Genomic DNA, 25,000 nt, shown 5'->3' on the forward strand with positions numbered 1-25,000 from the left:
TTCCCATTATCTCGCCGAGCAGGGTTCACACCGCTCACAGCGCTGAATCCTGCCCCGCTCCGCCTCCCCTGCTAATCGGGGTCTGAAGCCTCTCACGGCAGCAGGCAAGGCGGCGAATGCATCCGACGTTGAGAAGGATATTATGAATACGATGCAGTACGGCACTGTTCATCTGCATTGCATTGGAAGATACAGTAAGTACCTCGTTCCCCGGCGCGGCTTCATTTCTATAACGCGGATCTGAAGCTGATAACACCCTGCCACCTGCTGGCCAAACGGCAGCACTGCAATTCTAACAAGTACCACCCCCCCAGCCAAGAAAATACAGCTATGGAAAAATCCTACCTTTTTTATTTTTAAAAGCACAGCCCTCGTCCCCTATGGGAAAGAGCAGAGCGTTCGGTCTGCAAGTAACAGAACTGGGGTTCGTGAAGAAAGGCAACCTTTGAATCTTGGGTATCACCAGTAAACAGAGAAACTCACACAGGCAGGAACTCACAGCTAATTTGCCAGACCGGTTTCACAGCCAGACTGTAATTCACTGGGTGATGTTTTCATGTCTGAATGCTTGTTTGAATGATTGCCTTATCTTATATACCGTGGATTAGCGTGACCCAGAGATCTGGCTCACCCTGAAAGACAAGAGAAGGGCCCAGGGGCATCACAGCACACCTGGGGCACTCTGCAGGAAGGGTCCAGTATAAAGTTTTTGAGACTTCTGTGTCTCTGACTTTAAGAAGATTCAGTAAAAGATATTTAATGGTTTTTTAATTTGTTTTTACAAAGAAAATAAGAAAATACACACACAAAAAGAAGTGATTATAAAAACAGGATCAGGGTAAATGCCGTCCCCCCCCCCCCCCCTTATTTCAATTCCTTCTAAACAGGAATTGATGAAAAGGGAATAAGAACTAGAAATTCATTTTAACAAGAAAAAGGAACTGAAAACAAATAAATGAAAACTGACCCCCAACCCTGCTGACACATGAAAACATGCAAGTTTAAGGGGTCAGAGCTCTGCCTGAATCCTGCCAGCCCTGAGAACTATCTTAAACCCTCGCAGCAGATCAGTACTCACAGCTGGATATACTGTTGATGGTATTGAAAACAAAACATACATATAAATCATAGGATGATACAGCTTAGCAAGTCCTAATACCAAACACCACCCCTAAAAAGTGATTGAAGTGAAAAAAAACTCTTTCAATAAACTGGGCGCGCTGAATTATGTTGCCGGCTCTCTGATTTTAAATACACTCGTGTGTTTTGTACATGTATTTATTACAAAAATGCAGCACCCAATGCTGTGATCCAGCACAGTGCACTCACAACTTTACAGTACACATACACAAGAGACAGTTAAACACGCTAGCCCCAACACATTCAAAAAGTATGACTCTTAATACAACAGACAAGTAGCAGCTTACTGGAAAGCGCTGCTCTCTTTAGATCTGACTCACACACACAGGAAAACAGGATTTCCATTTGGTTTTTTCTCTACAGTTTACTGTAATGGAACATGGCCCCAACAGTGAATACTCCAAATTAGGGAATAGCAAAATTAAAAAAAAAACACAATTATATGTTCTGTGAGGGAGGTACAGTTCAATGCTCAAGAAACCCAATTTGTTATATTATTGATAATACAATTCTTCCAGATAGTGGCTTGATAACACACCCTGCAGGATTCGCACGTGATATTTCAAGCTGAACAGCAGTCCAGCAATGCAGTTCTGTTCGGTACGCTGGACCAGGCTCACTCACAGAGAGAGAGACCACCGTGAACTTCATGCAGGTTACCAAGTCAAAGCTGATTTTAAAAGAAGTGAACACCTGAACAGGAGATCCATGCACCTTGAAGTAAACAATGATGAACCTGCATGTTAAATATTATTATTATTATTAAAAATAATAATAATATCCCCAAGCACGTCATTTCCACAGACAGCAACGGGGTTCACTTCAAACAGCCTTCAAGAGTTGAAGGGTTTAGAAAGTCAAGCTCAGAGTGAAAGTACAGTGAGCAGGGGGTAGCGTTTGGTTTGGGGATGGGATGGGTGGGTGGGTACTCGGGTACCCCTACCCCCATGGTGGTAACCATGAGCCCCTGGGGGGTCAATAACATGAATGAATGTTATAGCTAACCTTAACTTTCTCTATATAGATATGAAGGGGGGAGAGCACAGAACTCTACTGTAGACCTTCAGTAGCAGACCACAGGCATTAGGGTTTTTGCTGCTCCCAACACACATGGCCTCATTATTAGAAATACTACTATTATTATCGTTATTACTATTATTAATGAGATGTTAGTTAGTTGCTAAAAAAAACAGGAACTTATTTGAGGAATTATTAATATAACTGTTTTCACTGCAAGTGAAGCAAACTGAACTGTGTTCAGGGCAGGAGGGGAGAGAAGAACGAAGAAATACAAAGGAGGACTTCAGAGAAGTAAACATGATCCCCCTTTCACACACACCCAAGCACGCAACTTCTAACAGTCACTTATTTACAAAACAAAAGTCAGACAGGTTCGACTGGAAAATGTCAGGTCGTCAAATCCCAAAATGTACCCACTGCACCCAGACCAACCTCCGAAGGGCATGAGGGTTATTCCATCTCCATACCCCCAAAATCCACCCACAAAAACTATTTAAACAAAAACCAAACAAGACAGCACCCCCATATAAAAGCTTACAGTCCGAAGGATAAAAAGGTGAAGCCCCATGTACCACTCAGTATTAGTGGCTTTGCTGTGGACCACTTAGCAATTAAATGGGCTGAATGTGTGGCAGCTTTCGCCAGACTCCCACGACGATGCGAAGAGAGCACTGCAGCAACAAAAAAAGAAATCTCACATCATTTATAAAAAGGACGTTTCACAGCCTTGGGTCACCCAGGCACGAGCTTAAAGAAACTTAAAAGAACCAACAAAGGAGGAGCGGGGAGGAGGTGAAAAAAAAAAAAAAAGGATCAATTAAGTAAGAAAAATGGTTTGTGTTTTTAAATCCAAAGTTGTCGTTTCCTTTTAAAATAAAAAAAAAAAAGAAGTTGCTTTTTTTTTTGCGCACGAGTCTGTCTATTTCAGTCTGTTCTTTTTATTCTAAGCGCGTCCGGCATCACGACTCCTCCGTTCCAGAGTCGTCCTCCACATAGCAGCAGTCCTCCTCGTCCTCGTCCATCTCGTCGTCGTAATAGTCATCGTAGAAGAGATCCGAGCCCTCGTCCAGCGCTGGCGCCTTCGTCTGCACGCAGTACTCTGCCAGCGTGGTGGGGACCTTCACCCCGTCACGCTCTGCCTCCGCCTTCGTCGCCAGGACCTGCTTCCTGAATAAAACACACACAGGTGGGGGTTACGGGGGGGGGGGGGGGATTCACTCACGTGATCGTGCTCGGGGCGCGCATGACGGGCGCACGCTCAAGACCCCGCTGCGCAGTCCTTCTTGCCTGATAATTTCCGCGTATTCCCGGTCCTTCCCCTTGCTGTCCCTCCACTTCCTATACATGACGGAGGCGTCCACGTTGGCCGGGGAGAAGGTGTTGGGCTCGTTGAGGAGGGAGATCACGCTGAGCAGGATGGTCCTGGCAGGAGGCAGGAAGAACTGAAGTTAGCAGAGCGCCGGCCGGAGCGTGACAGAGCAGCTTCCAGCGTGAAAGCAGACAAGCCCAACGTGGAAAAGCAGCCTTGCTCTTTTACTGGAGTTTGAGTGCATGGCTTATTGAGGTGGGGGCATTGCACAGAGAAACACCTGCAGGGTTACTAGTATGATCCAAGACTAAAACACCTCACTGCCAGTCCCTTACTGTTTCTGAATACCCCTCCCTTACATGGTAACGCTGTTAATGCAAGATTAAGTATAAGGATAGTACTTAGTTAACTCCTCCCCTCCCCCCGCAGCTATAACTCAAAGCAAAGGACCAGAAAACAAGCACACAGCAGCAATGAGACACGAATGGACTTGCAAAGAACTCCACTGCAACGAGGCAAGCCAAGGAAATGAGTTTTAAAAACCCTTGCTTACAACCCCCCCCCCCCTTCTTTATGCACACTGACAAACACAAGAGAGAGTCTTTATTTAGCGCTGTTGCCGTGCCGACGGTACAATGCAGTATTTCAGTGATGTATGTTATGGGATCTAATGTATGGACAGGGAGAAACAAACCACGCCGAAGCATTCCAGCAGAGCCTGCAAGCTTGTGACATGCCAGTCGGGGGGGTTAGACTGGACTCCCGTGCCAAGCCCCTTGCATGCTGCAGCCCCCCTTACCTGACGTTCTGGGTGGGGTTCCATCTCTCCGAAGCCAGCTCTCCGCTCTGAGGGTCGTCCACGGGGGGGTGGAGGATGGAGATGCACACGTCGCCGTTCTGAACGCAAAAAGGAAGAGTGAAAAAAAAACAAAACAAAAAAAAAACCCCAACAACCTCAAATATACAGAACAAATCGAATTAAATGCAACAGACCCTCCGTGCCAGTCACGATCTCCCATTGTGCTGCACCCTGCTGGCAGCTCAGAGGAAAACGATCAGGGGCCGATCTCTCCACAGCCAGCTTTGACCTGCATTCTGTCATCATGAATCACTACACACTATTCTATAACGTCACCTCAACGCAGTAAAATTAACCCATTACAGCAACAGATATACCCAGGCATGGAAATAAGGCTCCCACTGCGCCATTCCCCTACAACGACCCCCACAGTGCTGCAGTGCAGTGCTTTTGAAGAAAGAAAATCTTGAGCAGTCACTCCCCAACAAAGCCAGTCTCACCTCATAGATGTTGGGATGCCACATCTTGGTCAGGAATCTGAAAGCTGGTGGAGAGTAGGGGTAGTCAACCGGGAATTTAATACGAGCCTACAGTAAAAAAAACAAAACACACAATTAAGAATTAAAGCAAGTCGCTTTAGAACCAGAGCCACGTTTCTACATAGCTTTACAAGGGATGGAACTCGGACTCCCATTGCATAGCAGCTTCATCCACTCCTGTTTATACTAGGAGTTTAATAAGACAGCTTGTTACCTACTCCCTTTGGCTAATCAAGCGCACAGTTAATCCTGGAATAGCTGAAGCTGCTATGCAATCAGAGTCTTATTTCCACCCCGTTATAAGAATCTCAGAACAGTACAATTTCCGTTCACAGTTTTAATCTTTGCAGCTATTTGAGAACTTGACCCCCTTTTCCAGTCAATCCGATACAGAGGGCAAGCGTTACAGAAACAGGATATTCATTTCTCCTTAACCCAGTGTCAGGGGAAGATGGGCCGTTTACAACAGCTTTGATTCCCGCTGATCTGAAAGGGCTTTAAAATATTCATACATACAAGAGATCACGGAGGGTGGAAAAACACTCCCAAAGCTTTGAATTTTTTTTAAAAAGCTTAGAAGATGCACCAAGGCAGCAGCAGCATTAATTTATTTATATTAATTAATATTTATAAATTCTCCCTCTGTTGTCAAGAGGCCTAAAACGCAGAATGGGCAGTTTCACAAGAAAGCTTCTGTGGATCAATCAAACCGCAGGATTCGTCAAGCAGCCCCTGAGAAAGATTGATGCCTCATGTAGCTATACTCTTGCTGTGAAAATACAAACACACAGGAAGCACACAACTTAATGGGCTGGGTTCATTACTTTAGTCAACCAGAACCATCCAAAGAAAAAAAAAAAAAAAGACCTGCACTAGCTCCTATCAAGCAGGTAGCACAGTGCTGAGGTATTTGTATTGGAGGGTGCAAGTTACACATTTGCAACCTGGAGCTAATAATCCTGGAGTGCATGTTAGTGTGGGGAGAGATTACTCTGGGAGTAAGGACTTATTTACTTGTACAGAAATAACCGTGGACAGACAATTCTGTGATTTCAAAAAGGAATGTCAGTACCAGTGCCAGGACTACTAAAAGGGGAGGGGAAAGCGTTAAGGCAATTCCCTCCAGTTTTGCAAGAGAGAAAAAGCAGCTTAAATGAAAAGAGGTTTGGGATCACACGGTCCTTTTTTAAATTTTCGGCAAGAAAAACTAGGCATATTCATGCTGTAGCATTAACCAAAAGGCTACAAGGCAGACTACAAGGAATAAAGCAACAGTAATATTAAAGACAGCTCCTTCCTTCCGTTTCTCTCACTTTGCAGAGCGGCAGTCTCATCCCAGTCAGTAATCAGAGCGCTTAGCTTCCTGCCTGTCCAGCAAATCAAACCCAAACTGTGCTCGCCAGGCTCTGCAGACCCTGACCTGGAGGGAGTGCTCCGAAATCCTGCAGCAGCACTAAGCAGGTTTAACTGAGATAATCCATCAAGCAGGGCTTTCCAACCCAACCCCTCCAGCTCCTGCTTGAGAAGGGCAAGTCTGCAATTATTTTCACTGCCTGATTAATACATTCTGCTGGAGACAGTGGTGGGGGAGGGGGGGTTGTGAAGCACCCCAGTAAGATTCGATGCAACCGTCCTTTCGGGTCTCTTATTGCAAAAGGAATTCACGTGCTGCCAAGGTCTGTATGGATAGGATTGAATGTAGAGGCCAGAGTTCATGGGTCCTAAAGGACCACATGCTAAGGAATGCCCATAATGCCAGGCACAATCACAACTGTTCAAACCTAGTCGACACTCTCTGAAAAGGAATGCGCTGCGAGGTCACACCTCCAACAGCGAAGCTTTCGGCTTCACAAGCAGATTGCTGGTGTAACAAAGACATGACTGTACAGAACACACTTACACAGATCACTCTGCTGAATAAAGACACTGCCACTTCTCCGCTTGCTGGCCTAGCTACCAGATATGATTCCGTACTGCAGTTTTGAAGACACGACATCAGCAACAGAATGGAAGGTGTCAGATTAACGATTCCTTGCTGTCTCAATGTTTAGCAGGTCAACTCAGTGTCGGGTCTGTGGTGTTAAAAGCAGCAACCAGGAATCCATGATGCAGACAATAAAAAAAGCCTAACCTAAAGGTCATTAGGACTGATAAATTATAATGGAATGTGCAAGAGACCTCTTTCACCGCCCACCCCACCAGTCATGGAAGACAACAGCCAGCATTGGAGTCAGGTTTTAAGCCATTGCTAGAGAGATATGGGCCTGTAAATTCACTCATGCTCATTTGATGGTTTCTGTGTGAATAGTTTTAGTGCCTTCTAGTTACCAAATGAAAGGGAATTCCAGCTCAGGAGATGGCTTTATATCGTCACATCACAGCAGGCAGATCGCCTCGTGACACATCACGATTACGGATGCCACATCAGAGGCACAGAAAAAAAAAAAAAAACAGGACTTCAGAAAGTTGAGGGTTTTTTTTAAGTGTAACCTCTCTTTAGAAAGCCGATACATCCAATAGGAAGCAATGACCAATTCATCCATTGCAGTGGTATTGTAACCAGATTTCTCCAACTCGTGCTCAAACCTACAGTCCTGGCATTTAGTGTTCTTGGGAAGGCATATTGAATTCCCGGGACTCATTACTCAAAACTGGGAAGATCCCAGGAAAGCACGGACAGGTGGAGACTCAAATCAGGGTGTGCAATCCAATCTAAAAAGTGATGGACAACGAAGAAAAACCCGAGCATACATACCATTGTTCATACCAGTTACGGATCACCTCTACCCATTCCTGAGAAAATGGATAACACTGCCGCAACGAGGTCCTTCCAAGGAAACAGCAAAACTACAAGAAAAAGAACTTGCATTCTGCCCACATTGAAGTAACTCTGAAACTATGTGCGGTCTACAAGGAAGGCAATTTGCATAGAGGCTGGTGCAGTCAGTAAACAGATCTTACTGGTTCGCGTTACTGGTTAAATGGGTTTTGTTTTCTGCAATATTCGACAGGGTTGATATACACGGGGAAAACGCCTGTGCTTTATCCCTGCTACAGATACTCTGTTTTCATGATCACGACTTCATTGTTTGCTTCCTCGTTTCAAACAAAAGAACTCCCTTTGCAAACTCAGAGACGTGATTAAATGCTATTTTGTTGTTGTTTTTTTTTTTTCCTGGGGGGGCCTGCAGAGGCATGTTTTAGCTTGGAGAAACAGCTCAGCATATTCGCCGGTGTCGAATATTACTCCCTTTGAAATCGCAACTTGTTTTGCCTGTAGGCTTACGAGCAAAGGCAAAGACAGACCGGGACGGGGCTCCTGCGTTGGAACATAAAATAACCCGGCAGGGTGTGGGAACAAAGAGCGTACAATCTTAATTAAATCCTACTGCTTGCGGGGTTTTTTTTTTTGGTAAAGCCGATAGTTAAAAAATAAAAACACGTTTCGTTTTATACAGACAAGACAAAGAGAGAAGGCGTTCCTGACTGTGGAAATTAAACACAAAGTACCTCGCAGTACAAAGCCTTGATCACAACAGCCCGGTGTGGGAATATTTCCACATGTCTTAAATTTATATCTCTCTCTTTAAATCGCAAACCTTTTCTTCACATACAAAATGCATACAATTGACCAAAATAATAAACTTTACGGCACTGCATATTATTATTATTTACCTTAAAATACCCGCCCTCGTAGTGAGTGTTTGGGGGTCCGAAGATTGCCACTTCCCAGTTGTATAAATCCGCTTCGTCCACTAAAGTGATCCTGAAGCCCTCGACTGGCTCTTCCTGCAGATTCCTCATCTCCAACATGAGGGTCTTCTGAGAGCCGGCCCCGGACTGTCCGCGGTGAGCCATCCGACTGCCCCGGTGACTACTATCACTGTCCTCCTTTAACGATTAACAGCAACACGGCGGTGCGTCTAAAGAAAATGAGAGAAGCAAACCAAAAAAAAAAAAAAACAGGAGCGCTTTTATATATAATCTACACGGAACAAAAAAAAAAAAAAAACCAGACCGACTGAAATAATAGTATTTAAAAAATGCAAACACAAATCGGGTTCGCAGTGGGACGGGACGGGCCCCTTTCCGTTGCACCGGGTTTCTAAATAAATGCAACGAGCCGCAGCGAAGGGGGAGAGTTTATATCGGTTTTGCTGCGCCGATCGACTGCGCCCGTCGCCTCTTCCCCCAGTTTGCATGCACAGCTGATCGGTGCAGCCGCTGCAAGCCTCCCAGTCAACAAGCACAAGGGCTGCTCTGGGAACTGGAGTTTCAACCCAGGCCGATTAACAAAAGCCACTCTTATCTAAAACCAAGAAAAAAGACAAACGCGGAGAAAAACCGCTGTAAACAAACTCGGGTAGGACTCGTTTAAATGTTTGCACCGCCCTGGCTCGGTTTAATGCATTTTTAAAAACAATTTATCTTCTTTTTTTTTTTTTTTTCTTTCGGTCAGACTACATTCCCCACACTGCTTTGCGGCAAACCCACATGACGTACGAGGGCCGGTCACGTGTTGCGTCGTTGCAGAGTGGCAGGAGGCACGACGGTTGCGCGTCACGGTGTGCAGACGAGGTTTCGGGGTTGCAATTATGCATTTTCCAAATGATAACACACACACACACACACGTGCACTTTTGTTTTTTTTTATTCCATTGTAGGTTTCTCTGAGGCTCCTTTCAAGTTTGTAGTTGTATTTTTTGTAAACTTTTTACGTCACGCAGCCTGGGTTTGGGGGTAGGGGCTGTGAAGTGCTCTATTGCTGTCTATTGGGAGCCATTTATTTGCTCTCCTTTTTTCGGCATGAACAATTAGCATTCTCTACACTGTGCCAGCCCCTCCCTCCCTCTGTTTATGACCTATACTTACAGATAGTGTAGGAGCGCCTCTCCATGGGGGTGTATCACAGCATTACTTGTTTTTCTTTTTGTCTCAGCCCTTTCCTGCATGGCGACCTCATCTCATCTCGGAAGGTGTTCGAGAAGTCTTCTCTCGATTCTTTTTTTTTGTTGCTACATCAGCCCCTCCCAGGAGTTTGTTAGGGAGCAGTCTGATGCAATATTCTTTTTAAAGATAAGTCAGAGGCTGAGACTTTCGGTTTTATTAGTTGTCCAGTTCGGACCGTGGCGTGCAGAATCGTACAGCGCTGATTTATTCACGTCATTGTTTTAAACTTGTCTAAATATAGTTGACTTATATTTACATCAGCAAAATAATACAAAAATATTTAATGAATAACAACCATAAAAAAAAATTACATAATTTAAAAGGCTTGCAAACGCTGAAGTGCAAGTTGAAATATTTGCTGTAACATGTGTTTCTTTCAAAACTGCACATCTGGGATCCAGGTAAAAGATAACGAACATGAAAAAACAGATTGATATAGGGATGGAAATAAGACTCCTAATGCAGAGCAGTTTCACACCCATTCCAGGTTTTAATTAGCCACAGTGTAGAGATAACACGCTAATGTGCGCCTTGTTAAAAACCAGGAATGGATCCTCACACTGCTACGCAATGGGGGTTTCCCTCTCTGGGTTGCTGGACTCATTCTGTGATCTTCCAGCACCTTAGCAGGGATTCAGGAGACCAGCTTCACCCTGCTGATGATCAGAGCCGAGGCCTCCTCAATGAACTCCTCCTGGCTCATGAGCGTGCTGGGCGTGCCGCTGGCCAGGGTCTGCGCTCGGTCCATGGCCTGGGCTAGCCTGCCGGGGGTCAGCTTGGCGCTGGCCTCCAGGTACCTGGCCGGGTCGGAGCAGCCCATCGTCTCCAGGGCGTCCCGCAGCGAGCCCAGCACAGCCCGGCACAGGCTCCCGTCGGACTGGGACACGGTCTCGAACAGCGAGCGGGATTTCCGCACGAAGTCCGCGAACACGAAGCAGGCAAGCACGGCGTGGCGGAAGAGGTCGAAGGGCACGGCCTCGTGGTCCTGGCAGCGGAGCTTCTTGATCAGGGGGGCGGAGACGGGCTCGGCCACGCCCCCGTCCCTGCAGACGCGCCGCAGCAGCTCCGTGTACACCCTGCCCTTCAGCCCCGGCTTCCTCTTCCTGCCGTCCCGCGAGAGGAGCGAGAACGCCACGGCCACGTTGTTGTCGAACGCAGATCTGCTGGGAGACACAGACAGAAAGGTTGTTTTTACTGGCACTAGCTTAGGCAGCTGATTGCACTGCTGCCAGCAACGGCACAAAACAAATTCTTAATATAACCCACATTTCACTTTCTCTTAACTGCAATATTATTTCCCTTTGAAAAAAGTCTCTTCAGCCCTCATGTTAAACTGCAGGTTTATATGTGAAATATATTTTTCAAATTTGCCACCTTTCCGAACGCACTGCAGAATTGTGAAACTTGTTTACGCCTCTATAAAAAGGTGAGGTACAGTTGTGCTTGAATGTTGAAATCAAGCAGCTAAATTTAGACCCAGACACCCACCCTCCCTACCTCCCAATCACTAAAGAGCTTAATCATTGTGCAAACTCGAGAAGAATAAGGACCGTCTCGAGTGACTATTCAATGCAAAGAGTGACACACAGAGGAAACCGGTTCTACACGTTAACACAGGGGGCTGAGAGGGACTATAATACTGAATAATGCTAATCTTTGTTTGGTGTCTGTATTGGGTCTTATGCTTACACAATCCTAGGGCACTATTTCAATTTGAATACCATACTCACTGAGCCTATCTGTGCTTCTTCATACTTCTTAGCGTTTTACCATCTTTACAAAACTACAGTGTATGTGGAAACCCCTGCCATAACAGTGTCAATATACAACCAACATCAGCAAACTGCGCAGCCTGGGACAGCAAATCACCCGTCAACTGAGCCCTACTACTCAGCAAGATCTGCCACCTGAGAATAAAACCGAGTCCCGGCCAGGGACATGCAGCCTCTATTTATTACGTGTCAGAACCGAATCGTTCAAGCTAAAGCTTCTGAACTGTGTTGGTTTTGTTTAGTCCCACCCCTGTATTGCAGATAAGCTTGGCTGATTAACACTGTTTGTAACCTGTTCCCCAGAGCAGAGATCACACGTAGTGCAGAAGTGAAAGGGTTACAGACCTATCAACCCACAACAGATAAGCAACTGTCCAGGTCAGCACAACAGCCTTGGCTGAAACAGGAGGCCCTTGTTCCTTTCTTAACCCCCCTCCCAGCAGCAGCAGCAGGGTCCTGCAGGCTTGCAGAAGGACAGTAAGAAATCGCAAGCTAGCGCACCTGCTCATGCACATGCTTTACCTACAGTGCGGATTGACAGATGGGCTGACTTCCTTAATCCACAGAACCCCCCCCCCCCAACTTAAAACAACAGCCCAAACAAAGTCGCACAGCTGGTTTCCACAGTCTCTGAACAGGGCTGCTAACGACTCAAACAGAGACCGAATTATGTTTGTGTCTTCATTTCTTGTAGAAAAGCTTGCGGCTCCGCTTGTGAGGCCGCACACAGCACTGAGGTCATGAGGTCACGGGTTCAACAGCCCCCGACAGCCCAATCAGGGCGCTCACCAGACGGCGGGCTGCAGCCGCTCTTGTTGTGAACGAGTCACCATGCCAGGTGTGTAACTGGCAGTGTCTGTGTTCAGTCATCACATGCAATTAAACCGCCCTGCTCGGCAATCAAGAGACCGAATTCCATTAACATTAATCGATTAACATGGATCCATCGCCCTGGTTCCCTACAGCTAGCTCCCCGGTAAGGATGTCGAATTAATCAAATAATTAGACCAATTAAGTAAATGAGAGCTTGGGGTGGAACGAAAGCAGAAGACCCTGCGGCCCCCCAGTATTTTGACAGCCCTGATGTCCTATCAAGGTCCTGGAGGGTCATTCCACGCCAAATGTAACAGGATATAACAATGAACTCTTATAAGCTTTTATGTATCAGCTTTACATAGCAACACAATGCACGTGATGGGATGTGATGCAGACATGCATATTAAAATAACCAATCAGGCATTTGAGGGAACCGACTATAAAAGTATGTGTTGCATGTGTCAGGTGCTTACAAAAGCGAGGTGTTTTCTCATGCCGAGGGAGGGTGCATGCATGCATGCATGCCTGCCTGCATGCATGCATGCCCTCACCCGTACCTCTGCGAGTGGTGTGCCTGTGTAAGGTGCCACAGTGCTCTGCTGTGTTGCTTTTGCTCCTCGAACTCCTGCAGTGCTTGCTGGTGCTGCTTCTTGTTGCCTCCTTCCACTGCGCATCCCAAATCGCCGTTTTCCAAACTCTGGGCCAGGTTTTCAAAATGATCAGCCAGGAAACCGATGGGGTCCTCGGACCTGACTTCTAAAAGCTGCAGGAGAGCGCCTCTCAGTACAGCACCGGCGCCCACCTGGGTCAGGAACTCGCTCTCGGTGTCCGGTTTGGAGGATCTCGAATCGGTCACGGCGCCAACACCGGGCTGCAGCGAGTTCGCCATCTTTGTTTGGGGCAGCAACGGCGTTCAGTCAACTGTGAATTTGCTTGCCGTCATCTTAACTGTGGGCGCAAACATTGAATTTGATTTGAACAAGAATATGTCAAAATGTTTTGATTTGACAACTTTTGGGTATACTATCAGGCGTCAATTTAATTCGGGGTGGCCTTTTCAAAAAAGACTAAAATCGTAGATCTCATCTCCAATCTGATATAGCAATACGTTAGTTGCCACGGTGATTGCGATCAGGTTGCTAAGGACTCTGTCGTTTGACCCCGGATGCTGTGGAACTTGGTGACTCCTCCCACAAATGACGACGCGCATACAGCTGTTAATTGCCCTCGACAATTAAAGGTACGTGTGTTTTTGTAAATAAGGTTATATCAGTTCTTTTAATGCACATGGCTGAAGAATAACGCAGATGCACGCAGTAAACACTAGTAAAGATGCAAGCGAAGTGCGGAATGAAGTTTGCCGCATAAGCAAAGCAAAACAACCCAAACACTAAACAGCCACGCCAGCACGTTGCTGTGATTTACCCAGGTTTGGAGATTTCGGTGTCATGCTTTAGTTTACCTGTCGAACCTCCGTTATGGAGATGATAACATCGCAGTATCTTATTTATGTTGAAATGCACGCTGCTGCACAGTGCTGCTTTCTAGCCAGTCTATCCGAGCGTTTTGCTTTTTTTAAATGAGAACATACGAAGTGGTGCTGCGCTGGTCTGTGCGATCTGATGTTGAAAATGTAGATCTGCATTTTCCTTTTCCAGAAGGAGGAGAAGAACGATGGATGTGAAAGTGAAGGAGGAAGAGGAGGGTGAATATCCGGTATCGGAGCTCATACCAGTAACGCTGGTGGAAATAGCAGACCCAGTCCCTGAGGCTCAGCCGGCAGTCCCAGTAAAGACAGAGAGCGCGGAATTGCCCGTCAACACAGAGGAAACCGAAGTAACTCTGCAGGCCGCCGAGAGCAAGACTCCCAAGAGAAGGAAAAGGAAGCCGCTCGCAGCCAGCAAGACCGTGTACAGGTGTGATCTCTGCGAGAAGAACATCAAGCATCTGACCAGCTTCCAGGTGAGAATGAGGAGATATATATATATATATTTCAACCACCAAGCCATGGTTATCCCGGGAATTAATCTTAAAAATAGACGGTATGCAATCCAGGCGTAAAGTTTTAAGATTTTCTTCATTGTGAACTGCACCTCGTGCTTCACAATGCTCTAAAACAGTATACCCAGCTGTGGCTGATCACTGGATCACATCAACCCCTCCTCAGTTTCTTACATGTTTTACTCTGTAGTGAACTGAACCAGGGATGAAAATTAGACTCCCGTTGCATAGCAGTTGTAACCAGACACGCCCGCGCTTGTTACATGCTCACTGTGGCTAATGAAGCTTGTAAAAAATGGAATGGGTGAAACTGCTCTGCAATAGGATCTTATTTCCATCCGTGCTGTAGTGTAGTTTACTAGTGAGTGGCTTGTGGCGCCACTTGCATTTCACGGAGGTTCCTGGGGTGGGGTGGGAAACGTTTTCTTTTCTTGTGTGGAAGCGGCTCAGCTCAGCCCTTGTTCCCGCAGGATCACCTGAGGATCCACACGGGCGAGCGGCCGTACACTTGCTCTCAGTGCGGGAAGAGCTTCGTGCGGAGCTCGGACCTGATCAAGCACCGGCTGGTCCACTCGGAGCAGAGACCCCACCCCTGCCCCTCCTGCGGCAAGCGCTTCAAACTGCGGGGGGACCTGACCAAACACCAGGCCGTCCACTCCGAGGTCAAGCCCTTCGCCTGCCCCTCCTGCGGCAAGACTTTCAAGCGCGCCGCCTGCCTGGTGAAGCACGAGCGCGTCCACGACCCCGAGAGCCCCTTCAGCTGCCCGGAGTGCGGCCGCGGGTTCAAGTGGGAGGCGTCGCTGACCGAACACCGGCGGATTCACAGCGGGGACCGGCCCTTCGTGTGCGGGGCCGACGGCTGTGCCAGGAGCTTCACCCACTTCTCTACCTACCAGCAGCACAAGCGCGCCCACCTGAACCAGCGACAGTTCAAGTGCGGGACCTGCGAGCGGGGCTTCAACCAACGCTCCAACCTGCTCAAGCACGAGAGAACCCACAGCCAGAAGAGCTAGCGCCAGGGCAGGACTGACTCTCTCCGTCTGTCTGTTCATTTACAGGGTTTAGATAATGAGTGCATTGCTTAACAGTTTAATATTTCCTTCCCTGTAATAAGTGGGTTCATGGGTCACCTTCCGGGGCGGGGCGGGGCGGATGATGACACTGAGGTTTCATGAACTCTTGTCGGTGTATTATTTAAGTGAATTATATATAATTCCCCTTGCATCTGATCATGTGAATAACACACCCACAAGAGTTCACGAAACCCCAGTGTGCCGAGATCAGGAGCTGACCACAGGTCCAGCCTAGTCACAAGAGGTATTACTAGACAAACAGAATCGTGTTGTTAGATTTGAAAATACTGTAAAATGTACCCAAGTTGGAGGTTTTTGGATGTTGGATTGGGGGCGATGTTGTGGATGGTTGTTGGTGTAAAAAATAAACAAATACAAAATAAACACCGGCACCAGCTGTTTGGAGCAATGAGCCAGTTGATTAAAACAAAGGGTGATTGCTGATTAATTGAAAGGGACACACGCAATTACTGTGTGATGAGGATAAAACTGAAAACGGTTCAAGCAGATCTTCTTATACCCACACAAAACAAAAAAAAGCACATTTGAATCCCGTATGAAATAAAAGGTGGTTTCACGCTGCACGCACCTTCCCGTCAACCTTCCTTTCTCTCTTTCAACTCCTTATTTTATTTCAAAAGTCTTGAATGAAAAGAACAGCATTTACAAGAACATCTTCAAAACTTTACAAAGGAATCGGCGCTCCGCAAAACAGACCTCTCTCTGTATAGCGACTCTGCACACGGAGGCAGAAGCCTGCATTATAATAACGCATCTCAGGGTGATTCCTACAGCAGCGTGGTACAGTCCTATAGAAACACTACAGTAGCACTGGCTAAAGTGGTATAGGTCTCACTGCACAAACTAAAATGTCTTTGTTAGCACTGCAGAATGCTATTGGAATGTGTGTTTTATTCGGGGGAAGATACGATCAAGCAGCATAACAAACCCGAGTTTGTGTAAAGAGAGATGGTAGCATGTATACTGATGGAGCTGTGTGCGTGTTGTAATGTACTCTGAATCTGGAGCTCCTAAAATCATTTCAGTGCTGCCCCCCCCCCAGCTTGTGAATGGAAAGAATCGCTGTGGTTTTGTTCAGTAGTGCTTGATTGTGTTAAAAGCCCCCCCCACCCCAGCTGTAGGAAGAGTTTGTGGCGGCCGTGTCACCCTCTCATAGAAGGCTGTTCCGTTCCCCCAGCGTCTTGTTCGTTGTCTTTTATTCCCTCGGTCACACAGACAGGACGTAGTTACCAGCATGCTGGAAAAAGCGATGGATGCCTTAACAGTTTTTTTTTTGTTTGTTTGGTTTTTTGCAGACTCCACCATGAGGTGGATGTTTAGTCCTTGGCTGGAGAATCCCCTTGGTTATAGGAAACAGAGTTTCAGTCCAGCCTGTGTGGAGAGTCTCTCTCTCTCTCTCTCTCTGATCCAAATCCAATCTGCTGAACAGTCCTGCAGCCTTATCTGCAGATACAAAAAACATTGTAGGGATCGGTTTACAATGGAACACCTTTAAACACATTCAATCTAAAAATACCAAGCTTTAGTTAAAAATAATAACGCCCAACTTGTATGTTAACATGTTAACAAGCTCCTATTGAATACTGATATACACTGCCCGGCTAGAATATTTGATATCCATAGAACAGAGCTATTAAGGCTGTTGTAATGTCAAATTGCTCGTTCTGGTAACTATGGCTCTTGAAAACCATCCACTAATCATGATCGAGCCCCGATGCCAGAGCTGAACTCCCATGATGCCAGACTCACAGCGGCCGTCACTGCTTCCTCTGGACCACCTGCTTCAGGTGCAGCTCGCTCTCCGCAGCCACGATGGGCAGCCCGTCCTGCAGGTGGTAACTGATCAGGTGACTGATGCTATCGAACAGGACGTCCTTCGTACGCACCTGTGGAGGGGAGTGTAGCTGCGGTGAGGAATAGGCACGACATACACCCGCTACAACAGGTACTACTACTACTACAAAAAAAAGGAAAAGGATCTGCCGACCTCTAGTGGCAGCAATTAATTGAAAAAATTGTCCAAACTCCAGAGTAATTTAGGGTTGGTTTTTAAATCCCTGAACAAACGTGAAGCACGTTCAGTGTTTCATATTTATTATTTTGTATTCCTTGAACGTATGCACTGGATTAGCAGGGTAACGACAGTTGCCTTAACGGCACAGGAGAATAAACTGTATCTCTCACCAGGCAATGCTGGCAGGTCGTACACAGGCTCATGGACTCACCACGCCCTCGGGGTCCACCAGCAGCAGGTGTTTGGGCAGTCCATTGTGCATGCCGGTCAGCACGTACTGCCCCGGGTTCGTCGCGCTGTCCCGCACCAGGAAGTCCCCGTCCATGGCCAGCAGCTTCTCGGCGTCGCGTCGGCTCATGCGGCCGTGGTACCAGGGCTCGTGGCGCAGCTGCTCCTCCGTGGGAGCGACAGGGGCGCGCCGGCGTGGCGGGCTGGGCCACGCATCCTCCAGAGAGGGGCTGCCCCCCCCAGCTTCGTGCAGCTTCAGCGCGTCCTCAAACGGCCCTGCGGGGCGGGGTGAACGGCAGCCATTAGTCTGGTGAGAGCGCTGGCAGGCAGCTTTAATTTAATAGAAAAAAAAAACAAAAAACAAAAGAAGTAAATGAAATCAATTGTACTATTACTATGTGTATTAACTGAATTTTTAAAGGAGAATAGAAAAGTCGGCGGTAAACACAGAAAATCAGAAGCCCTATATATAATCAATAAATAAATTAATAGTCTTCAGCCCACCACTGACTGTAATTCACGTGCATGACATGGTTTCACCACTAGGTGGCAGAGTTGATAGATATTTTTCTGCAATATATTTTCAAGCCACAAGGGGGTGCTGTGAATTTAATTTTGGACCCAATGATGTTAGACAATTACTGCAGACACTGTGGTTCCCTTGCGTTTCTGGCTGTCCCCATTAAGCACACTAACACCGAATGCTCCCCACAATGCAGCACACTCACTCATGTCAAAGAGGTCTTTCTTGGGGCTCTCCTGTGCCCCCTCGCTCCCCGGCTCCCAGTTCTCCAGACTCTGCGTGTTCACGTACAGGTGCTCCTCGTAGTCACGGCAACCAGGAGGGCGCTCGTCGGCACACAGGTAACCGTCGCTGGTCAGGCCCGGGCAGGAAACTGGAAGCAGCTGAACTGCCGTGCACATGAAGGTGTTGAAAAGCAGATCAGTATCGTTTAAAATGTGCACCAAGGGATTTCTGATCACGTCTTTCTTGTGCAGGATACATGGCAGCAGGGGTTTAGTATATACAGAGCACGGCACACAGCTCTCTATCCGAGGAGCGTCAGGATTCAAAAGCTTACTCATCACTAGAAACTCTTAATGTGTTTAGTTAAGCTCACAGAGGGAGGAAGCTCATGTGTATGAAGCTAAAACTGAAGCAGAGCAATAAGTCAACACTGCCTGCCTCTGACTTGTGCACAAAGTTGTGGAGGAAGACTAGTAACGTTACCTGCTCCTAGGACCCCCAGTGAGGGCGGCACTACACCTGCTTGTGGTGCAGTGCTGCCCCAGGCTGCTGTTCTTACCGGAGCTGCTCTGATTGTCTGTCTCCCAGTGCGTCTCGTAGCAGGGGGGGTCGGAGTTCTGGCCCCCTCCTCTTCTGACAGGTGAGCCGAACTGCAACGCAGAGCCACACAAACAAGCTTTAAGCCTGCACAGAAACGTCCGAAGGCTTTGCAAGCACCGCGTTGCGTCTCGCTCACCTGCGGGGTTCTGTTGCCGCGGCACGGCTGGGCGTGAACGTGGCCTAGCAGGGCCGCGCCATGCCTGAGCCTGGAGTCCACCAGCCCCCCCAGAGGAGGCTCCTTTCCTGGGATGCTGTTGTAGTAATCGTGCTGGGAAGAGTCTTCCTCGTCTCCCCACGCCGACTCCTCCACCCCTATAATTCTAGGGGAGACGATACAAGAACAAACATTGTAACAAATTCTACAGTATTAATGATGACGGTGTGTCAGTGACAGACGTAAGAGTCTTACTGCATAGCGGTTTCACCCATTCCAGCTTTTAATACGTGCCTGTGGCGTTCCAGTGTGGAGTTAACAAGCTCAGGTAAAAAAAATCAAACGCTATGGCTCAAGCCGCAATGCAATGGGAGTCTCACTGTGCGTGGGTAGTTATTTAAAATTTCACATCATATTGAAACGAAAGATGCCGTTTCAATATTTTCAGTGTCACGATGCAGAAGGATTATTGAATATGTGAATTCTAAGGCAATCCTAACGCTCATGATAAAAGTTTACAGCATGCAATCGGACAGATAAATGCAGGCTGGGGATGGGGTGTTTGGGGACCCACGGTACCCCACCCAGTACCCCTTGCCGTGCTGAATAGATAACTGCACCCCAAAATGTTCTGCTGATCCCCCTGATCCAAGAGGCACGGCGTCCCTGCCTGTGTTCTGTGAGCACCGGCACGTGGTTCTGGGTGAACAGGAGAAGCCTCTTACCGGTCCGGTGCTGAGATGGCTTTGGGAGGGCTATGGAGGTACTGTTTGAACTGCAGCTCGAAGGCCTGTCCTATCGTACTGATGATACTCTGAGCCAAACCGTCACAGCACTCCAGTATGTGGCAAGCTAGTGGAAACACATTGAAATAAGATTCATAAGAGATCAATACCCTCCTCCCCCTGGTTTTATCAGTCCAACTCTCACATAGATACCACTGCACAGCAGCTCCAGGGAGGGCAATAAGACCCCACAGCTGTTTGACCCATTCCTGGTTTCACTACGAGTTTAATAAGGCACACCTGAGCCTGTTACCTATACTATGGCAAATCAGGCTTGCAGTAAAACCTGGAATGGGTGAATCTGCTGCTGTGCAACAGGAGTCTTATTCCCATCTCTGGGTTCAGATATAGGGACATGGCAGTGCAGCTTTGCAGTGCTTACCTATGCTTTACCACGCTTTATTACACTTTGCTGTGCCTTTACCATGGGAAACGTTTATAAGGGGGACATCCTGCTTATCGGGGAAAAAAACACAACAGCGAGTCGACCGTTACGTTATTCCATTTTGATTGCATGAATGCAGCAAATTCATTTTTTCTCGTTAAAATCATTTTTTTCAAACCGTATGTAGAATATCAAACAGCGGATATCGTATCCTGTAGGTCTGAATACACACTGGTGACACTGCATGCTGGAGACACACGTTAACTTAACGGCTCTGAACGAGCGGTCCTCACCTCTTTGGTTGACGGGGTCCTTAGCCACGTACGCCACGTAGTCTGGAGTGTCCTAAAGGAGACACACGTGTTAGGAGGATCTTATCTGTGAGTTGGGACTCTACTGCACAGGGCTGTAGTGTGGACGAATAGGAGGGGTGCGCGGATACTCACACTGGTAAATAAATCCATTCACAAACGTGCTGATTTCAAACCAAGGAAAGCCCGTCCTTCCCTCGCCTTTACAACGGGGTGCCGCTCAACAGTAATTAACCTGCGAGTGTTCTGAAAGCCCACTGGAAGATTAGTTTCCTGTCTCTGCCACTGCCCCGGATGAGAAGAAAATTCCCTTCCAACTGGCTTTTAAAATACTAAGACACATTGAATACCTGCTGATAAACGTGTCTTAAAGGCAGTTACAGAGTATCAGCACACCCCCAATCGAAATACAGGTCTGTCTTACCGTGTCTCCCCCCGACGCAAACGAGATGGACTGCATGGGATGATTGGCGATGACCTGTGACACCGGAACATTATTATTATTATTGTTATTATTATTATTATTCTGTATTATTTATAGAGGACTGTGGTTTGTTACTCCAGCAGTATTCCTCCAGCTTGTGTGCTCCAGTAAGCATGCAAAGGGCACAGCAGTGACCAGCGTTGCAGGGTTCACCTGGGTAGCGTTTCATTGCCATTGTAAGCTCCGGCAGTGTGAATCGTTTGATTATATCGAGTGCGGCACAGAGACGGTTACCTGCCGCGTCGTTGGCATCGTCAGGTTCAGCCCATCGATGGAAATGTTCACCGCGATGGTCATCCCGGCAAAGCGCAGGTTACTCTTCCCCATGATCTGCAGGAGGGCTTTGTTACCGGCCTGAAACGATACCAAGGAATGTTCCTCGACTCTTCAAGAACTGCAGTACATCCCACACAGCACAGCAAAGTATAACAAAGCAGGGTGAAAGCATGGTAAAGCAGAGGTAAGCATTGCAAAGACCAGCGAGGTATGGTAAAGCAGAGGTAAGCATTGCAAAGACCAGCGAGGTATGGTAAAGCAGAGGTAAGCATTGCAAAGACCAGCGAGGTATGGTAAAGCAGAGGTAAGCATTGCAAAGACCAGCGAGGTATGGTAAAGCATGGTAAAGCAGAGTTAAGTATTGCAAAGACCAGAGAGGTATGGTAAAGCAGAGGTAAGCATTGCAAAGACCAGCGAGGTATAGTAAACCATGGTAAAGCATTGCAAAGACCAGCGAGGTATAGTAAAGCAGAGGTAAGTATTGCAAAGACCAGCAACGCAAGGTAAAGCAGAGGTAAGCATTGCAAAGACCAGCGAGGTATGGTAAAGCAGAGGTAAGCATTGAAAAGACCAGCGAGGTATGGTAAAGCAGAGGTAAGCATTGCAAAGACCAGCGAGGTACGGTAAAGCATGGTAAAGCAGAGTTAAGTATTGCAAAGACCAGCGAGGTATGGTAAAGCATGGTAAAGCAGAGGTAAGCATTGCAAAGACCAGAGAGGTAAAGAGTCAGGCTACAATATGGTACATGCATGCTGCAGCTCTGGGAAAAGCATGGTAGAACTGCAAACACTGTGCAAAAATATCAGAACATTTTATAAGGGATATGTTAAGATTGCCTGGCTTTTATAGGTAGGAGTGCAGCTCAGTGCTTAAAAGAAGTTAATCAATAAACAAACCAGAGGGCTGATTTTATATAAAAAAAAAAAAAAACTAGAAATCACTAGAACTGTTATTTCAGCATCTCGACATTTCAGCTTTTAGTTACAGATCAGGAGATGTGACCTCGCTGTAAACGATTTGCAATGTCCGCATACAGAGAGAGTTCATCTTCCGCTGCTGGTGCAGTCGGTTTTGCTTGTTGCCCGTGTCCTCAATGCATGCTAATCACACAGGGCTGCTTTAAGATTGTGCCGCGCGGGCACCTCCTTACCTTCTTCTTCCACACTCCTTTCACGCCAGGCACTGCTTCATATAATCTGTTAATCGCCTCCCTGGAATCAAACACAGAAGTAACGGTGTGTGTGTGTGTGTGTGTGTGTCAAACGAATTGAGCTGTGCTCGCCTCAATCACAACACATCCAAACAAGTTCAGTCACACCAGCAGAAAGCTGTACTGCTGTAATAGAAGGCTTGGCATGGTCCTGCAAAGCGCAGCGCAGCGCAGGCGCTTCGGGTTCAACAGCTACAGAATCACTAGTTGCTGCTGCTGCTTCCTGGTATGGAATCACTGCCTGTGCTGTAGTTCCGTTTCAGTTCAAAGGTCACGCTGTAATTTCAATGAGACATCACTGTGTAGCTAGCTAGCTAGTTATGATTATTAATAACTAGCTACATTTTCTTTAATAACATCCTTAACTTATTTACTTATTTCTCACGTACCTAACACCTTATCTTGTGTTTTTCCAACTCTTTAAATTGACACAAATATGAGTGGCTGCTGTGTGAGTGACTGCTGTGTGAGTGGCTGCTGTGTGAGTGGCTGCTGTGTGCCTGGTGGGTGCAGGTGATGCATGCTGCCTGTGGTATGCACCAGCAAGCTCCTTCTACTGCAATTGGATACAGACGTCATAGACATCCAGTCCGAGGGCTGAAGGGCACTTCTAATGGGATCGGGAGAGCTGCTAGGGTGCGTTCCTGACTCCGCGGCCCACGAGGGGTTAACCTGCTGTTTTGTTTCTGTGATTTCCCAGCCTGGGTCCATCTGCCTCTCTCTGCTCTACTCCAATGTCATTAGGGAGCAGCATCAATAATACATTGCAGTGCACTTAGCTCTCACATCGCAGCTCACATTACTCTTATTGATCGCTGTGATCCTTCACTTTCCACACCAGCTCTGGGAGGGAGGGAGGGAGGGCTGTTTGTGAGGTTTGTTTTTGTTTTCCTGTGCAGTTCCAGTGCCCGTGCACAGTGAGATAAAGGAACACTTTTCTTTTCCTGCTTGTGTAGTAGCCTGTTGTGCTGTCAGTGTTCTCGACCCATTTGCAGTTCGTATCCTCACTGACTATCCCAGCAAAAGCTGCACTGTGCGCTGAACCCAACTGGTGATGATGCATGTGCGACGCTAATATTCTTCCCCTCCTCGCTGCGCCACACATGGCTGCCTTGAGGAGTCTTTTCAGAAGCAATGTTTGGCAGAAAAGTTAGTAAGCATCGCAAACAGAAACCGCAATAGAGAATTGCACAGAACACAACAATAAGATATTTAACAGGTAAGAAATTAAACACAGAGTATATCGTATATTGCAATAAATTGTAGCTACATAAATACATCCTACACTGTGTGCATGAATCAGTATAGACCACGTTCCTTTTTAAATGTTAGAATGTAAAAGAAAGGTTTTGCAAGCTTCACAGTGCAGTGCTGTGTGCAGTACAGTAAATAAATCTGGCTTCACAACACTGGACTTCATCGCTCCACTAATTCAAAGCGATTGCCAGTCAGCATTATTGCAAAGCTAGTCTATTCAGCTATCGATGGGCTAATGGGCTGCATTGACCACATTAACAGGCGGTTCCTGGTGTGTGATTATGCCATTGACCAGGCTGAAGAGCTCTGTTGTGTTCGAAAAGAAACCCAATTACTGTAAGAGAAAGCTGGGAAAGGTTTGTAACGGAAACGTTGTCTAATAAGAAGTGACAGAATAGACCTGAATGAAACTGGTTAGTGCTTCATTAAAAGGGGTCTAGGTGTTGCTGGTGAGAATGAGAGGCAGGAGAATGCACTTTAAAAGTAGGCTTGGCTCTCCTGCGATGTGTTTTAAGGTGTGCGCTGTCACGCCGTGTTCTGTGGCCTGCTCACCTTGTCACCTGGGTCCGAGTGTTGAAGTCCAGGGATCTCATCGATTTCACCACCTCGATGCAACCCATGTACTGCAAAGAAGACACAACAGCACTGAAACATTCGTCCGCCAGTCTGCAGATTCATACATGTTCGACAGAGCAATTACAAAGCAGCTCTGTATCCAAGGAGAATCAGGATCCAACAGGGTACTCATCGATGCCGTATAGCAGGGAAGAGACACTTTGTATTGATTAAAACCAACTGACCATTCATCATCATCACTATCACCATCACTGCAATAACCCTAATCATAAGCGCAATAACTAATCCTCAGTTAAATCTGCTCTTGATTTCAGTCTTGGGTATCAGAAAGTGTTCCCCACGCTGGCTGTCATTTACAAGAAACATCATAATTGACACTTAGATGGTCGTAATTGTCCTGCAAAGAGATCACGACGCACAGAGCTTGCTGTAAGAGTGCGATTAGTGCCCAAGGCGGGACGGGACGGGAGGGGGGGAGCACAACACTACTTAGGGTTCATTAGAGTCTGGCTAAGTGTTCTCAGATGCCTAA

General features: G+C 47.0%; 4 protein-coding genes across 5 annotated transcripts in view; 1 reads left to right on the forward strand and 3 right to left on the reverse strand.

Annotated features, from left to right (window-relative positions):
- Positions 1–25,000, reverse strand: part of LOC121301280 (RNA polymerase II elongation factor ELL-like) — a 794,007-nt gene that overhangs the window by 708,429 nt on the left and 60,578 nt on the right. The window lies entirely within an intron of this gene.
- On the reverse strand, positions 2,979–8,736 carry LOC121301304 (ubiquitin-conjugating enzyme E2 R1-like). Its single transcript, XM_041230573.1, has 5 exons — positions 8,483–8,736; positions 4,769–4,855; positions 4,269–4,366; positions 3,448–3,582; positions 2,979–3,327 (listed from the first exon to the last, which is right to left on the reverse strand). Exons 1-5 carry the CDS (start codon positions 8,663–8,665, stop codon positions 3,120–3,122), a joined length of 711 nt encoding a protein of 236 aa, XP_041086507.1. The 5' UTR covers positions 8,666–8,736; the 3' UTR covers positions 2,979–3,119.
- Positions 9,902–13,235, reverse strand: LOC121301301 (tubulin polyglutamylase complex subunit 1-like). Its single transcript, XM_041230565.1, has 2 exons — positions 12,903–13,235; positions 9,902–10,917 (listed from the first exon to the last, which is right to left on the reverse strand). Exons 1-2 carry the CDS (start codon positions 13,232–13,234, stop codon positions 10,392–10,394), a joined length of 858 nt encoding a protein of 285 aa, XP_041086499.1. The 5' UTR covers position 13,235; the 3' UTR covers positions 9,902–10,391.
- On the forward strand, positions 13,506–16,877 carry LOC121301302 (zinc finger protein GLI4-like). 2 transcript variants are annotated; one of them, XM_041230567.1, is made up of 3 exons: positions 13,506–13,585; positions 14,004–14,307; positions 14,817–15,779. In XM_041230567.1, the coding sequence occupies exons 2-3, from the start codon at positions 14,020–14,022 to the stop codon at positions 15,357–15,359; spliced, it is 831 nt and encodes a 276-aa protein (XP_041086501.1). In that variant the 5' UTR covers positions 13,506–13,585; positions 14,004–14,019; the 3' UTR covers positions 15,360–15,779. The 2 variants fall into 2 exon arrangements, with proteins under 2 accessions (XP_041086501.1, XP_041086502.1); XM_041230568.1 differs by lacking the exon at positions 13,506–13,585 and having other exon boundaries at positions 13,618–14,307; positions 14,817–16,877.

This window comes from Polyodon spathula, chromosome 27, assembly GCF_017654505.1.
Source record: "Polyodon spathula isolate WHYD16114869_AA chromosome 27, ASM1765450v1, whole genome shotgun sequence".
NCBI classification, from domain to species: domain Eukaryota; kingdom Metazoa; phylum Chordata; class Actinopteri; order Acipenseriformes; family Polyodontidae; genus Polyodon; species Polyodon spathula.